This window comes from Vombatus ursinus, unplaced genomic scaffold, assembly GCF_900497805.2.
Source record: "Vombatus ursinus unplaced genomic scaffold, bare-nosed wombat genome assembly UNPS02014821.1, whole genome shotgun sequence".
Taxonomy (NCBI): domain Eukaryota; kingdom Metazoa; phylum Chordata; class Mammalia; order Diprotodontia; family Vombatidae; genus Vombatus; species Vombatus ursinus.
This window is the reverse complement of record NW_020954599.1, coordinates 14,953,495-14,969,178: the sequence shown is the minus strand read 5'-3', so window position 1 is coordinate 14,969,178 and position 15,684 is coordinate 14,953,495. Positions and strand designations below refer to the sequence as shown.

Here is a 15,684-nt window from a genome sequence, read left to right as displayed (position 1 = left end):
TTCTAGCTTGCCTCTGCTGTTACTTCAGACTGAAATTTGCAACCATTTCTGAGACTGGTTCTCTTTTATCCCAGCTTTAAACACCCATTATAGCAACCAAATTGGCATTTACTTTTGCATTTAGGGTGAACCAGGGTTAAATGGTCTTAAAGGATTGAAGGGTGAACCAGGTCAAAAGGGTGACAGAGGACCCCTTGGTCTTCCAGTAAGTAAAGAAAACTATTCAATTTTTAGTGCAAATCTCAGACTTGTCTTTCTATTTTAACCAATAACTCTGGTTTACTCAGGAGCACTTGAATGTTGTCAATATCCCTCTTGTTGAAAGCATCATCTTTTGGAGCAGAGCTCAGTCCCATTCAGTTTTCCCCAGAGTCTGCATTTTTTGTCACTTTTGCCATCTCCTCATTCAGTTGCATACATGCCAACTCTCCCCATATACAAGTGAAAGTGCCCCCCTCTTAAAGCCATTATGCTCATTATTTCGCATGGTTCCTCCAAAAATATTCCCATAATTCAGTGTAGATTCCGTGTAGAACTTCTGGAAGTTCTTTTTCTCCCCCAATGCCACACTTTGTAGCTCCCTGGCGTTGGCAGGCATGCAGTTGGCCATTGTTCATGGTGTGAGGACGATGCTGTGTGATTCCCTACATTATCCTACTGTCTTCTGAATGTTTCATGTTGTTTGTTTTGCACATACCATTCCAGAAGGTGTTGGTAGTAGATCTTGAAGAAGAGGATTTTTTAATAAGTTTTCAAAACAATGAAAGTTAGATTCCTCTTCCTTCCCCATCCTTCATACCAACCTTCTCTCTACAACCACCACAAGATAAAAAGGAACTAGATCTAAAATTTTAATCACATTTGATAAAAATTTAAATAATCTTCCAATTTAGAGTTTTATTGCAGATAAAAATCCAAATAATAACTAACCAAAAAGCCAATTATTAGTTGACTGATTTTTTTAATCTCTCCCAGAAGGGTTACATTATTCAGTCTTACTTTAAGCTATATCTGTCCCTGGAAAATTTATATATATATATACATATATATATATACACACATATATATACATATATATATATATAATAACAAAACATATATTTATATATAGTCTTCTCCAAATTTTTCAGTATCCCAGGTGATGATGGCTCTGAGGAAAGAGCATCATAGCTCTAAAGAGTACGCAACTAATTTGAATTTTCATTTTTTTAAATTAAATTCCCAAAATGATTTCTTTCAGTCAATCTGAAATTTAAGTTCTGGGCCTACAATAATTTGCCTAGTTACTGCTCTATAGCAGTAGCCCAAAATAACTTGCCTATTGAAACAGGAGATATTTTCTTTTATCATCAGTGCTGGAGAAGTAGGATTACCCATTGGTACTTTTTGTAGGAACAGATAGCTATAAATATGTATGTAGGTAGCATCATCTGTACTGTTTGTAGTAGGAATCAGATCCCCCTGCGTCAGTTTTGCATTACTAGCTACATCTGAAGGCATAAGATGAGAATACAAGTTAGTTCACCTGCAATCTGGCCAAGAATAAAGCCAGTGCCTTATCTTTCTTAAATACTCAATCACATTAATAATGAGCGTAAAAGGGGCATATATAAATATTTTAGCCTTTAAAATCTATCATCCGTGTCAAGTCAAAAATAGTTCTTATAGTCATGCTTGAAATAAGCATTGGAAATCTGTCAGGTGCTCAGAGTTTAAATTCTGCCCAATTGATCCCAGGCTGCACGTTCCTTGCAGTAATCAAGGACCCAAGAAAACATACATTTTTAAAAAGAACAAATAGAGAAATTGAGCTAATTACCATTTGATCTCTGATAGGTATTTTACTCGGATATGATTTTGATTTAGAAGATTTTCATAGTTAAATATTTTCCTTGTTAGACGTTCTCTGTTCAAAGCAGTCCCTCTAGTGGTAAATGAAATGAATGCTTGATGGTCTCACAGTGCACCCACCTGAGCCTTTAGTCCTATAGAATCTACTGGGTATATAATCTAAGTCCCCTGCCAAAGCTACACCTTGTAACCCCACCAGAAAAAGACGAGGGATGGGAAACAGGGGAGGCGGGGGAGGAGCGGTGAGGAATATGCCCAGGAGTTTTGTGTTTTGTGTCAGAAACCCTTCTGGCAGGTTGGTGAAGCCTATGGACTCCTCAGAATGATTTTTTAAAAAAATAATTGAAGGAAATGCTAAATTTCAATTAGAATTTAGTGAAAATAAAGATGTAATTTTTTTTTTACTATCCTGTTTTCTTTTTAAAATTTTTAAAAATTTTATTCTTTATTTGTGGAATAAAACAAGTATTTCCATAGCAGTACAATAAAAAAGATGATTGTACATGAAACTGCAAATCTGCAATGCACAACTTACCATTGCTTTCAAATGCACAACAAAATTACCATGTAAATTTTTGTCTTTTTTTTCTTTCCCCCTCCTTTCCCCACCCTGGAGATGGCTACTATTAGACACAAATAGGCATTTCTCAGACCCCTTGAAATCTAACTACAGACAATTGAAAAACCCTAATCTAGTCATTCACTTTATCATTTCCCTCAAAATTCTAACATATAAAAACAGATTTTTCTTCCCCTTCATCTTTTGGAATAGTGAAATGTAATAACTGGCTCTTTAAATGAAGTTTTTCTTGGAGCAGCTAGGTGGTGCTGGCCCTGAAATCAGGAGAACCTGAGTTCAAATGCGGCCTCAGATACTAGCTGTGTGACCCTCGGCAAATCACTTAACTCTGATTGCCTCTAAAAGGGAAAAAAAAAAAATGAAGCTTTTCTTATGGGATTGAGCCACTTTTTTTCTCTTCAGAATTTATAAAGAAATGAATATATTGTGAATTTTGTAGTCTTTATAAAAATCATCTGTTATGGTCCAAATGGCATCTAGGTAGAACTTTATGGTTATTATGGATTATTATAGTAGACTTTTAGTCTACTTTATAAAACTCATTAGACTGATTTTTAAATAAGGATTTGTGGGATAGAAATGTCATGAAAATGTGAGGGTCTGGGGGACATTTATTGTTGTGTGTTGTTGTTGTTTTTTTAACTAACAAGTTGTAGTAACGTGGTAGTTCAGAACCCTATAGCCACATATTCTGTTGTTTGAATTGTTATATTTGTTCATCAGTTCTACTTACTAATTTCATGTTCTTGTCATCCGTGTTACACCCACCAACCATGCTTCCAACCTAACCATACAGGGAGCATCTGGCTTAGACGGAAAGCCAGGATCCCGGGTGAGTCTCTTGTCTTCCTCTGCATGCCTTCTTCATGAGTTTGTGGTGCTCTGTGACACATCTCTTGGTTCACTTTATTTGAGTAAAACGGTGAATGATGTTCTTGGTGCTGAAACGGAAGAGGGAGGCAAACATGCTGGGAGAACTGGGGGGAGTGAAATTGCAGCTTTTTGCAGCCCAGAACGACCAAAAGTCTTATCCCTAGGACTAAAACTTAGGTCTGAATTCTGTGTACTTTATAGATGGACAGGTATGGCTCATGTCTCCAAAAAAACTCAACTCTGTTGTGTCAATCTCACATTCCAGGGAAATCCATGGGCCCATTCCTCCAATTGCACTAAAGAAGATTTGATTCTAGCCTTTGTTTTTACTTCCTGTTCATTCACTGTTCATGTACATTTAAAAAAAAATGGATGGATAGGTGGGCACGTAGGTAGATAGCTTCTTTTTGAGCAATAGATGAACCTTATGTAAGCACATCTGCTCTTTTAAATGAGAGGTGTCTATTTACTGTAGCTTTGCCACCTCTCTTGGCTTCATCATAGCACCATTCCCTCCATTTTATGGATCTCAGCATTTGAAGTGTTGTGAGGGTGGCTTTTGAAGCTAAAGGCAAAACCGATTGAGATTGAGTGCTCACAAACGTATTGAATTAGATTTCTAGAGACTGGTTTTTAAATCTAGATTGACTTTTTATCAATTTTGTCAGTAGAGAATCAGTAGGAATGATTCTAAAATACTTCCTGAGACTCCATATAATAAAAAACAAAAACAAACACCTTGCAACTCACTTGCCCAAACAGCATTTCTTAAGAGCCTCCTACAAACCAGATATTGTGCTAGATGGTCGGGATACAAATACAGAAATCAAATAGTCCCTGACCTTATGGAGCTTACATTCTGTTGGCAACCTAAACAGTCTCACTGGAAGTAGTAATTACATCAGAAGCCCCCAGTAGCATCTCTAGAAGCCAAAAGGAAAAAAAAATATGAATAGCTAACCTTTGTTATTTTGAAAAAACAAAACAAAACAGCCTTCCTTTAGGCTGTCTTTCTTTTCATTGAGACCTTTGTGTTTCTTTCTATATGCTGTATTTATTCACATAACTCCCACTTCTTTTTGTGGCTATTTTACCACTGAAATGGGAGAGGAGAAGGGAATCCTGCCAGAGAGTTGTCCAAACTGCCTGCTGCTGCTAACAGGATAACCCTAGGGATAGGAGCCAGGGGAAAAATTCCTTCCCTTCACCCTATTCTCTTCCTCCTCCTCTTCACTCTTCTCCACCCACCCCACTTCCTCAAAAGATCCTCTGAAGGCTTGATCTGGGCAGGGAAACTGTGTTAACAATCACACTTCACTTGACTTTCAGCAAATAAGGTTGTTCAACTCTCTTCCATCTGTTCTGGCCAAGCCTTCAGAGGAACTCCAGCTGCTGCTGACAACCAAAGCAGCCCACTAGAGGAAAATAATGTGTGTAGGGTCAGGGAAGTCCTATATTTCTGCCTTAAAAGTAGAGGATGGGAGAGGAGTGACATGTGAGGAGAGAAGATATGTGAGTAAATATGGTCAACTGAGTTTTTCATCCTTGTTGGAATATGCCATTCGCGTGAACCTCTGAAAAGTGATTAATCTGAGGAAATAATACATAAGAAAAAGATGAGGAACATCATAATATCTCCATGGTTTCCTAAGGCAACATTTCATTACTAAACCTCTATGGCTTGTTAGCAGCTTTTGAGTTATATTTCTGTTGCATTTTTTTTAGGGTACAGATGGCCCTATTGGACCCCATGGACCTGCAGGTCCTAAAGGAGAAAGAGTAAGTTCCTCTTATGGCCTTGCATTATTTAAATGGATCTGTGGAATGAAGAAAGTTCTTTGGTCAAAGTTTCAAAACAAAGGACAAAAAGGGGTTTCCATCTTTTCCTCCCCAGGAGAATGGATGCAGCTATTCAATGTCAGTATAGGATAGGGAGGGGCCCAAGTTATTTTTCTATGAAGAAAAGTGGAGGTGAGAACTTCACACTAGAAGGTGACCCAAAAGACTACAGAGATTTACATAGCTAAATACACAGCTGTGCAACCATAAGGAAGATGTTTTCACATGGCATTAAGCCAGAGAGCTTTAGTCATTGGGGCTAAAATCTCCAGGATTTGGAAGACAACCTTTCATAGCTACCGTTTTCATTCAGAGGAGAAAACCATAGCTTTCTATCCCCGTTCCCCCATAGTGAAGATCAAAGAACACAAATCATCATGACCATCCCCGCCACCAACAAAAATGAATCTTTTTCTGTTTCATCTCTCAAAATACCTCTTCCTTCTCTAGCCATAAGGAAACAATTTCAGAGTTTGAAGAGGGCAAAACTTTTCCTTAACCTCTAGTTGGAGGAGACTCTCTTTGCATGTTGATTGTGAGCCATAGGTCCAATAGTAAAATTTTCAGCAACAGCAGTGATCAGTCACTCAACCAGAAAGTCTCTCTCTCTCTTCCTTTTCTGTATCACAGACCTCTTTGGTTGTCCAGTGAATAAAGATAAATGATAATAATGATAGCATTCACATAGAGCTTTGACATTTTTTTTTGTTTGTTTTTTTGGTGAGGCAATTGGGATTAATGACTTGCCCAGGGTCACACAGCTAGTAAGTGTTATGTGTCTGAGGACAGATCTGATCTCAAGTCCTCCTGACTTCAGGGCCAGTAAGCCACCTAGCTGCCCCAAGCTTTGACATTTGCAAAGAACTTTGCACACACACACCTACACACCTACCTGTGCAGAATATATTTAGTAGCTAGGGAATCAAGAAAGACCTTCACACCCCCAGCCCTCTTACATCATGATCTCCTTGAGAGCAGGGATTGTTTCTTCCCTTTCTTTGTATCCCCAGCACTTAGTAGAGTGCCTGGCTTACTACTGCTGCTTAATAAATACTAGTAGACTCACTAATTGGCAGGTCCAGGATGGCTTGAGGCAGTTAGATGGCACAATGGACAGAGTACTGGGCCTAGAGTTGGAAAGACATCAGTTCAAATCTAACTTCAGACACTTATAGGTAGTACGACCTGAGGCAGGTCACTTAACCTCTTGTTTGTCTCAATTTCCCCATCTGTAAAATGGGCACAATAGCAACACCTACTTTGCTGGGTTGTTGTGAAGATCAAATGAGATAATATTTGTAAAGCACTTAGCTCAGTGCCTGGTACACAGTAGGTGCTTAATAATTGCAATAAGCAATTTCTATTCCTTCTCCAGAGAGGTGAATATTGAGGTCTTTTCAAAAGTGTATTTTTTTCCTCAGAGGTGCAGTTATCTCTTATCTACAATCTGATCTGTGACTTCTCAAGGTAAAAGGGGCAGTGTTTATCTAAATTTAAAATAAATATTTTAATATTTAAACACAGATAACTTCAAAGTTTCCCACAGGACTGGACTTACCAGTGTGAAAGGCAGTGACTATTTCTAGAAATAGATCAGTAAATCTCCTAAGTTCTTTTGGCCACATGCCCTGAGGCTAGAGTGGGGGGGGGGGGCTGGATTTGACCATTTGGCAAATCAGCTGTTACTTCCGATGGCTCCTGATGTGTCACAAGGGTATCAGGTCTCCTTGCTGGAGCAGAAAGAATCAAGAGATCAGCTCTAGGAGCCAAGACCGCCATCGATGGCGTAGTTGGAGCCAAATGGAGCATGGTCAGTGCAAGACCTGCACTGCAGTGTTCATTCAGAATGTTCAAGTGTCCGAGGAGATCCCAGGGTCAGGTCTCTGGAAGTACCCCTCGTGAGGACATTGGGGGCATTGTGGCCATTCATCTGGTGTGGACCTGCTTCAGCTCGGCTGCCATTTTTTTTAAATACAGGCTTGTAGAGAGTGACATTAAAACACATTAGAAAGCCCCAGAGAAATAAAGCCAGCCTAGGCAGATTTTCATGAACAACATTAGTTCTCTGGCTTATTTCCTGCCACCAGACACTTGATTCCTATAACCTTGGAAATACTGGGCAGTTCTGATGAAAATGTTGATAGTTTAAAAAAGAAAAACTTCCTCATCTTATAAAGGCACCTAGGCAGCCAGATAGTCACTGGGCCTAAAGTCAGGAAGACCTGAATTCAAATCCAGCCTTAGACAGTAGCTGTGTGTCCCTGGGCAAGGTACTTAATCTCTGTCTTACTTTCCTCAATTGTAGAATGGAGATAATAATAGTACCTACCTTACAGGGTTGTTATGAGAATAAAATGAAATGATATCTGTAAAGCGCTTAGCACAATGCCTGGCACATGGTAGGTACTTAATAAATGCTTATTCTCTCTGTCCCTTCCTTGTAAAAGGAAGAACTTAACCAAGATGGCCCCTAATGTGCCTTCTAGGTCTAGATCTGTGAGTTTGTGTCTCCCCCCACTTCTCTCTCTCTCTCTCTCTCTCTCTCTCTCTCTCTTTCTCTGTCTCTTTCTCTCTCTCTCTTTCTCTCTCTCTCTCTCCTCTCTCTCTCTTTCTTTCTCTCTCTCTCTCCTCTCTCTTTCTCTCTTTCTCTCTCTCTCTCTCACACACACACACACACATACACGCATGCATCCTCTTTCTTTCTCTCTGATTGTCTTATCTAGGATTGAAAGTCAAACATAGTACTTCAATATCTAACTCTGAAAAGTAAATAAAGAAGGATATTGCAATAAAATAATGTTCAAAAGAACTTCCATGTGAGAATTCCCTCCTTGTGGATAAGCCTTAGGGAGTTAATTGAGGTTAAGTGACTTTTCCTGGGTTGCACATCTAAGAAGTGATAGTCTGGATTTGAACCCAGGGTTTCCTGACCGGGTTCAAAGAACAACATTCTAACCACTAAGCCCATATTTTAAGTATACCAGAATCAATACACACAAATGAGTGTCTTCTTTCAATGTAACCATGTAATAAACTGATACTACCATTGCTACACAGTTATAGATCCCCTCTTTTAGAACTGGCTTCTGAACCATTTGACTAAATATTCAAGAAGCCCAGTCAATCAACAATCTTTTATGTAGTACCTACTATGTGCAAGGCCCTGTGCTAAGCGCTTTACAATTATTATCTCATTTGATCCTCACAACAACCCTAGAGGGAGGTTCTATTCTTATTCCCATTTTACAGAGGGGGAAACTGAGACAAATGGAGGTTTAGATTTGCCCAGGGTCACACAGCTAGTAAATGACTAAGGCCAGACTGGTCTTCCTAACTCTAGGCCTAGTATTCTATCCACCGTATCAACAGCTACCACGTACTGTGGTAAGTGCTGGGGTTACAAAGACAAAAGTAAAACAATACACACCTTCTAGGACCTTATATTTTAATATCCACCTTCAGAAAACTAAGACATGAAAGATTAAATGGTTTGTCCAAGGTCAGATAGTAGTCAATGACAGCCTCATCTCATTTTGACCAGAAATGGTCAAATATTACTCAGCTTGACCATTCATTTTGTTCACTAGACTTTGGGACTGCTTCTCAAAAAGTCAAATCCATCCACTAAAGATGAAAATGGGCCCTTTTTTAGGATATTCAAAGAAAAGCACCCCAAGATGTGAAGACAGTTCCAAAGGAGTGGGTCTATAAATGTATAAAGGAATGGTGGCAAGGGTAGACCCTCTCAAGGGGAAAAGCTTTGTAGGCCCTCTCAAAGGGGATGGCTTTAAGGCCATACTTATGTAAATGTGTGAACTCTGGCATGCTAAATTTCAAGTCTATAACCTTAGATCCATCGCTATACTTTAGCCATGAAGAACCTTATCCAGCTGTAAGGGTTAGAATGGAGATCAAGGTGAAGAAGGGAGAGGATGTTTAGGAAAATGGCTGCCCAATCAGGAACCTATCTTAGAGTCTAAGGATTTCAAAGCAACTTTAAAATGCTAGGATGAGGGGAGAAGGCCAATATCTGCATTCTATATTTCATTCCAAAGGCATGATTTGGTAACCCTTCAAATTCTGCCATGAGTTGATTTCCACACAGTGGCTTGCCAGAATTGAGGCCGTATCTTCTCTCTGGTCACTGCTTAGATGTCATTTTTACAACCAAAGTCTTCATACCAAATCCTTATCATAATTGACAAGGTTTAATTTAGCAAAACAATCAGAAGAAAGTGGTATTTGAAATAGAGCTACCCTCTGTTTCTCCAGCCATTATCATAGTCATGTCATTGTCAGGAGACCATCCTCCTGCCTGAATCAGGATAATTCTGCTCAACTAATCTTTAAATTCTTTCTTAGACTTCTCATAGATTACCTGAGGTTTATTACCTAGTTTCAAAAAGCAGGATGAAGAGAGAGAAATAGATGTATCCAAGCTTTTGCTCTGTGAGCTTACCTTAACCACAGGCAGTGTGCTATGGTGGTTAAAGAGATCTGGATTCTGAGTCTGAGTTAAAGATAAGTGTTTAAGATCTGCATCCCCCAGGCAATTCTCCAATACTGTCAACTCCACATCAAGTGCTGATCTGCACTAGTGAAAGGAGTTTCCAATGAAATCACAAATTTTCTCTCCTCTTCGCCCCAAGAAACCCATACCATAAAACCAAATCAAGTCTTGCCTCAGGTTCAATGGATAGAGTGCTGGACCTGGAATTAGGAAGATGTGAGATCAAATCCAGCCTCAGACACTTACTAGCTATATGATCTTGGGCAAGTCACATAACTTCTGCCTGCCTCAGTTTCCTCATCTGCTAAAAGGAGATAATAATAGCACCTACTTGTGAAGATCAAATGAGATAATATGTATTAAGTACGTTGCAGCCCTTAAAGGGCTATCTATATAAATGCCAGCTATTATTAGAAATCATAATGAGTAATTACTAGGAATATTTTAATCATTAATTAATAATCATAATCAGCTGTTGACATAACTACTAAATACCCTAGGCAGTTCTCTAAGATTCTAAATTACAAACAAGTTCCTAGCCTATGGTCACAGAAGGGGTCCTCTGCATTAATGGAGTCACAGGCCTAGATCTTCCCAAAGCAAGACAAAACCCATACCTTGGGCAACTTCTAACAAGGAAAATTAACAGTTTTTAAATGCCCTTTGAAAGAGAAACAGCAAATTTACACCACTAAAGTGGAGTCTAGTGGGGGACCTGCTGCCTCGAGGCCACGTGTGGCCCTCTAGGTCTTCAAGTGCGGCCCTTTGACTGAATCCAAACTTCACAGAACAAATATCCTTAATAAAAGGATTTGTTCTATAAAACTTGGACTCAATCAAAAGGCTGCACCCGAGGACCTAGGCCACCATATATGGCCTCGAGGCCACAGGTTCCCCACCCCTGCTCTAGTAGAAGATATCAGAACATTTCATCCTTGCTTTTATAATAAATTAACAAATAGGGGGGAAAAGTACATACTGTAACAAATGAAATTTAGTTATAATATTTTAGACAAATAAGCTTTTGGACAGAGCTGATGGGAGCTGGTTACCATAGGACCTGTGATTTCAGCAAAGTATGTTCTGTGTGTTACAACTGTGAGTTACTAATAACAAATTGCTTGAAATGACCAATTGAGACCATTTCTCTGGGATTTTGATAGAATGGTATGGGTAAACTTTAAACAGAGAATTTAAGGACACATTATTACAAAAATAAAGTGTGTGTATATGTGTTTGAATGTCTTTGTTGCATTATTATTTTTCTTTTAGGGTGAAAAGGGAGCTGTGGGAGAGCCTGGTCCCAGGGGACCTTATGGTTTGCCTGTGAGTTGACTATAACTTTCATTAGTCTATACATTGATGAAATGTCATTTATTTTCCCAGTCATTTCCTTGAGCAGCAGAATAATCATTCAAGGAAAACAGTAAAATAATCATGTGAAATGCAACCCTAATTATGTCTGTTTCTTTCAGCAATACCATTATTCTTTCTTGAACTCATACACACACACAGATGGGGGGGGGGGGGAGAGAGAGAGAGAGAGAGAGAGAGAGAGAGAGAGAGAGAGAATGAATGGAAAACACCAAAGATTATCACTGGAACAAACCAGGCTAATGTGCAATCTGGGGTTCTAGTTATTTCTAATTCTTCACTTGTAGCATTTGATTTGACTCGGTGCCCGTCATTAAAAGTTAAGTGCATAAAAATTAGATACAGAGATTCTACCAAGAAATTAGAATTTAACAGCCTTACTATTTATTCAGTTTATTTTGTCCAATTAGTTCTAAAAGAGGCTAACATTGAATAGCATTAAGCATGTTATTCAATATGTTAAATAGAAAGTATTATTACTGTTAAAAAAATGGGCCTTTTCCAAAATCATTGATGTTAATGCTCATTTCTCCATTTCTGTCTGGTAGTGGGGCCCGAGGCATTAATACCCACAGTCCTCACAGCTCTAAGAGGCTTGAATATACAGGCCCTGAGGACTTTGTTTGGCCCACAGATCTAAGTCTGCAATGCCTCACTACAAATGTGAAGAAAAAATTATCCTTAGAATAATAAGTGATCCTTTGGGAAAGCTAAATCTAACACATCACTATCTTTTCATTTCCCTTCTGAAAATTCTCAGGCACATGGAAATAAAATTATAAAGCATACAATGAAATTTTTATAACTATAGTTGATACAAGAGTATTTTTGTTAAAATTATTGGCAAAAACATACAAAATATTGCTAAAATGTGATCAAGTTTTTTGTTTGTTTTACTCTACATATATATATCCCTTCTTTTTAAATTAAAAACAATTAAACAATTGTTTAAAATTTTTTAAAAAACAATTAAGAACAATTTTAAAAAACAAAACAAAATTTGAACTATGACCTTAACACATTCTGATTTTTAAATAAATCACCAAATGATTGGTAGAGGCAAAGCAGATTTCTTGCTGAAACTGAATGGATCACTAAACTTGACAATGGAAGTACATTGTTTTAATAATAATAATTTAATTAATAATTTAATAAAAAGAAAAGATGGATTGATCATCACTGGGCAACCAGGTTGTGATTTCTTTTATCTTTGCCCAGCATTCATTTACAAAATCTGCTTAAAAAGTAGCATTTTTAAAACTTTCTCCCTTCATGTCCTTTTCATTTACAGAGAGACCAGAAGTATGTCTAGAACAGAAATCGATATAACATTTAGAAATGAAACATGTTTTACTTCCTTCACTGTGAAGGAGCTAGAATTTTACTAATTTAGAGGCAGCTCGAAGGTGCAGAGGATAGATAACAAGACTTGGAGTCAGGAAGACCTCAATTCAAATTCTGCCCCCCAAAGTTATGAGTTATGTGACTGTCATCAAGTCCCTTTACTGATATCTGCCTCAGTTTTCTGTAAAAATGGGGCTAAAAAGAGCACCCACTTCCCAGGGTTATTGTGAGGATCAAATAAGGTAACATTTGTCAAGCATTTTACAGAATTTAAAGTGTTATATATGTTACTATTATTAAGCATTAAGAAGCACATACACTCAGAATTTGACATGACTTTATAATGACTGAAGTTTTCCCCTGTAAAATCAACTCCTAGAATAATGACTTTGTCACCAAGCTTCAAAAACAGAAAAAAGTTCATAGTCAATTTGATTTCTGAACATCATGAAAATACAATCAACTCATGGAGCTTTAATAAGAAAGTATGTAACATTTGTGGGAATTATGAATCATCATCTTTCACTTGACTAGTGAAAGAAATATGTGACAGTTCAAAAGCCCAGCTTCTGTGCTACAAAATGACTACAAAATGTAGTCATTTTGATACTTGTGTGCTCACATGCCAGCACAACCATCCTGAGTAGGATGGACTGTCCTAAGTACAGAAGACAATAGCCTAAGCTTAGGAACAATAATGTAGTTCATATGGTTCTTTGGCAGGGGAAGGATGGAGAACCTGGTCTTGATGTAAGTATCATATGACTATAGTAACAGATACTAGTGTGCTTCGTGGCTGTAACAGCATGGATATTGCTTATTTATTTACCATTCACTGTGCATACTAGGAATTTGGAGAGTGGTGTGAAATGTATTACAAGTGTTTCTGTGTAATGAATATAGGACAAGGATACAATTAGAGGAAAGAAAGTTAACATAGGGTAGTAAATGGTAACATTTTAAAATTACTTTCCCAAATAGAAATGGTATCATGGAAAAACTGCTAGATTTTGGAGTTAAAAGCCTTAATAATGCCAGTGGAATCTGGCCTAATCACTTAAGCTCTATGGGCCCCAGTTTCCCAATCAGGATGTGAGGAGGTTGGACTTTATGACCTCTGAGGTTCCTCCCAACTTTTCATCTATGATCCAGTGATTTAAAACTAGTGCTCAGCACACAGCAGTTGCCTAATAATAGTTGACTGGGTTAAACTGAATTGGAATGAGACAAAGCTTACTCATGATTTTACTGGTGGAGTCAGAGCTAGGTTATGTAAAAGAATGCACAAAATACAAACACTGTTCACATGTGATGATTCAAAGTTGTCCATATAGTTTCTGTCACCATTATTAATTATAATTAACATTATTAACAATAATAGTTGACACATAGGTTGTTTTAAGGTTTACAAAGCTTTATATACGTTATCTCAAAAGTTCTTGTTTCCTCTTAATGCAAACTTAACCTAAATTGTCTACCATCCCTAGTTTATATCTCAGAAAATATATTAGCCACCTCCAGTCCAGCATCCTGCAACCAATAAGCATTTATTAAGCACGTACGATATGTGAGCCACTATGCTAGGGACTGGGAATACAAAGACAAAAATGAAACAGTCTCTACCCTCAAGGCTTACATTCTATTGAATGAATTGAATTGAATACATGAGTTGAGACAGACTATGAAGGACAAGTCAAGAAGCTGTTAGAATTCATTGAAAAGCATCATACAGGAGCTAAAGGGAATTTTGAGAAGTTAAGGAAAGTGATCCCACTTGTATAAATGGTTCGACAGTTGCCATTTTGTAAAGTAAATTTTGCAAACCTTAAAACACTCTAGTAGGGTCAGCTATTATTATTGTTGTTGTTATTTTTGTTGTTGTTAATTTGATCTTGAAAGGGATACCCTTAACTCTTTCTGTGTCTGTAGAAAAACAATAAATCTGAATGTTTTCCCCAACATAATTGTCACACATTAGACCAATGGATACTTTTGGTTTTGTCTGTTTTTCTTTTTTTCCTACAGGGTTTTCCCGGTCCTCGAGGAGAGAAGGGTGATTTAGGAGAGAAAGGAGAAAAGGTGACCTTGAACTGCGGACAATTGCTTCATTTTGTTTCATCCTATTCCATCCACTCCCTCTTGTTTTCCCAGCCTCGTAACTGACTGCTGTGCTTAGTCTTTTCCTCATCCTGTGTGCCAAAAATAAGCAGAGACTAGAACCTGCAAAGTCAAGGCTCAGAGGGAGATGAGAAAAGCCTGTGTGGTCAACCATTGTTATTGCTGTCTCTGATGAAGGCCACATTTAACCCCTGTTGTCCTCATCACACTATATTTTCCCCAGACTTTGCTGTGAGGCTTAGTAGGTAGGCACAGGCTCTGGCAAATGAAGGCTAATGACATTGACTGGGTCATTGAATGAAGCTGAATTGCACTCTTCAGTGATGTTTTTCTGGCATGGATTCCATCTTCATGACATAAACCCCTTTGCATGAAAAAGAAGAACGACAATTCTGTTTTTCAGATAGGGAAAGTAAAAAGCAGACTGGGTAATTAAATCATACAATTAGTTTGTGTTGGCTTAGGAACCAGGCTCTCCCAATTTCTGAAGTCTCAATGAAAAATATGAGTTCTAAAATTAGAAACCTGAAATGTTTTATAGTTGATATGATCAGGTTCTACATCACTGATATCAGAATCAGGTTTTAGAAATTCAAAGACACTTGTAACTTGCTAGCTGTGTGACCCTGGGCAAGTCACTTAACCCCATTGCCTCACCAAAAAAAAAGAAAAGAAAAGAAAAAAAAATTCAAAGAGTAGATAGAAGTTTTCAAAACTTTAGTTGTAACAGGTAGCAACAAATTTAGCAAACTTTAGCAAAAACGAGTAGTCACTACTAGTATCAGACTTCAGTAAACTGTATAAAAACCTTCCAAATTTATACTGCAGAGAAGATGTAGGACTCTGTGATTTGCCTTATCCCAACATCAGTAGTGTTTGTAACAGCATTAATTGTTTAAAAAAGGAAAAAAAAGGATTATGAATTGGGGAACACTTGATATCTATTTTTTTTCTTTTTCTGGTAGTACTGTTTCAGTTGCAGTATGGAATCACTGTAGTTTAAATTGTGGATGCATGTGTGTAGCTGTCCACTACTAGTACTGTATTTTATTCAACAGTCAAAGTCATCTGGTACCACCTGTCCTTCGGGACTCTGGCTCTGGTGAGTGTATATATGCCAATATCACTGGATTCCAGACAATAATAAATTAAATTAAAAAAAGCAAATGTCAGAGAATTAAAAGAAAACATGGAT

General features: G+C 37.9%; 1 protein-coding gene across 8 annotated transcripts in view; it reads left to right on the top strand.

Moving 5' to 3' along the window:
- The window catches only part of COL25A1 (collagen type XXV alpha 1 chain), a 556,443-nt gene that overhangs the window by 524,472 nt on the left and 16,287 nt on the right, over positions 1 to 15,684 (top strand). For 4 of the 8 annotated variants that reach the window (XM_027837336.1, XM_027837335.1, XM_027837333.1 and 1 more), the window contains 6 exons: positions 125 to 205; positions 3,228 to 3,263; positions 5,030 to 5,083; positions 10,926 to 10,979; positions 13,095 to 13,121; positions 14,397 to 14,450. In XM_027837336.1, coding sequence (XP_027693137.1) covers positions 125 to 205; positions 3,228 to 3,263; positions 5,030 to 5,083; positions 10,926 to 10,979; positions 13,095 to 13,121; positions 14,397 to 14,450 — 306 coding nt within the window. The remainder of the gene's footprint in view (positions 1 to 124; positions 206 to 3,227; positions 3,264 to 5,029; positions 5,084 to 10,925; positions 10,980 to 13,094; positions 13,122 to 14,396; positions 14,451 to 15,684) is intronic. The other 4 variants (XM_027837339.1, XM_027837334.1, XM_027837338.1 and 1 more) reach the window with 3 other exon arrangements.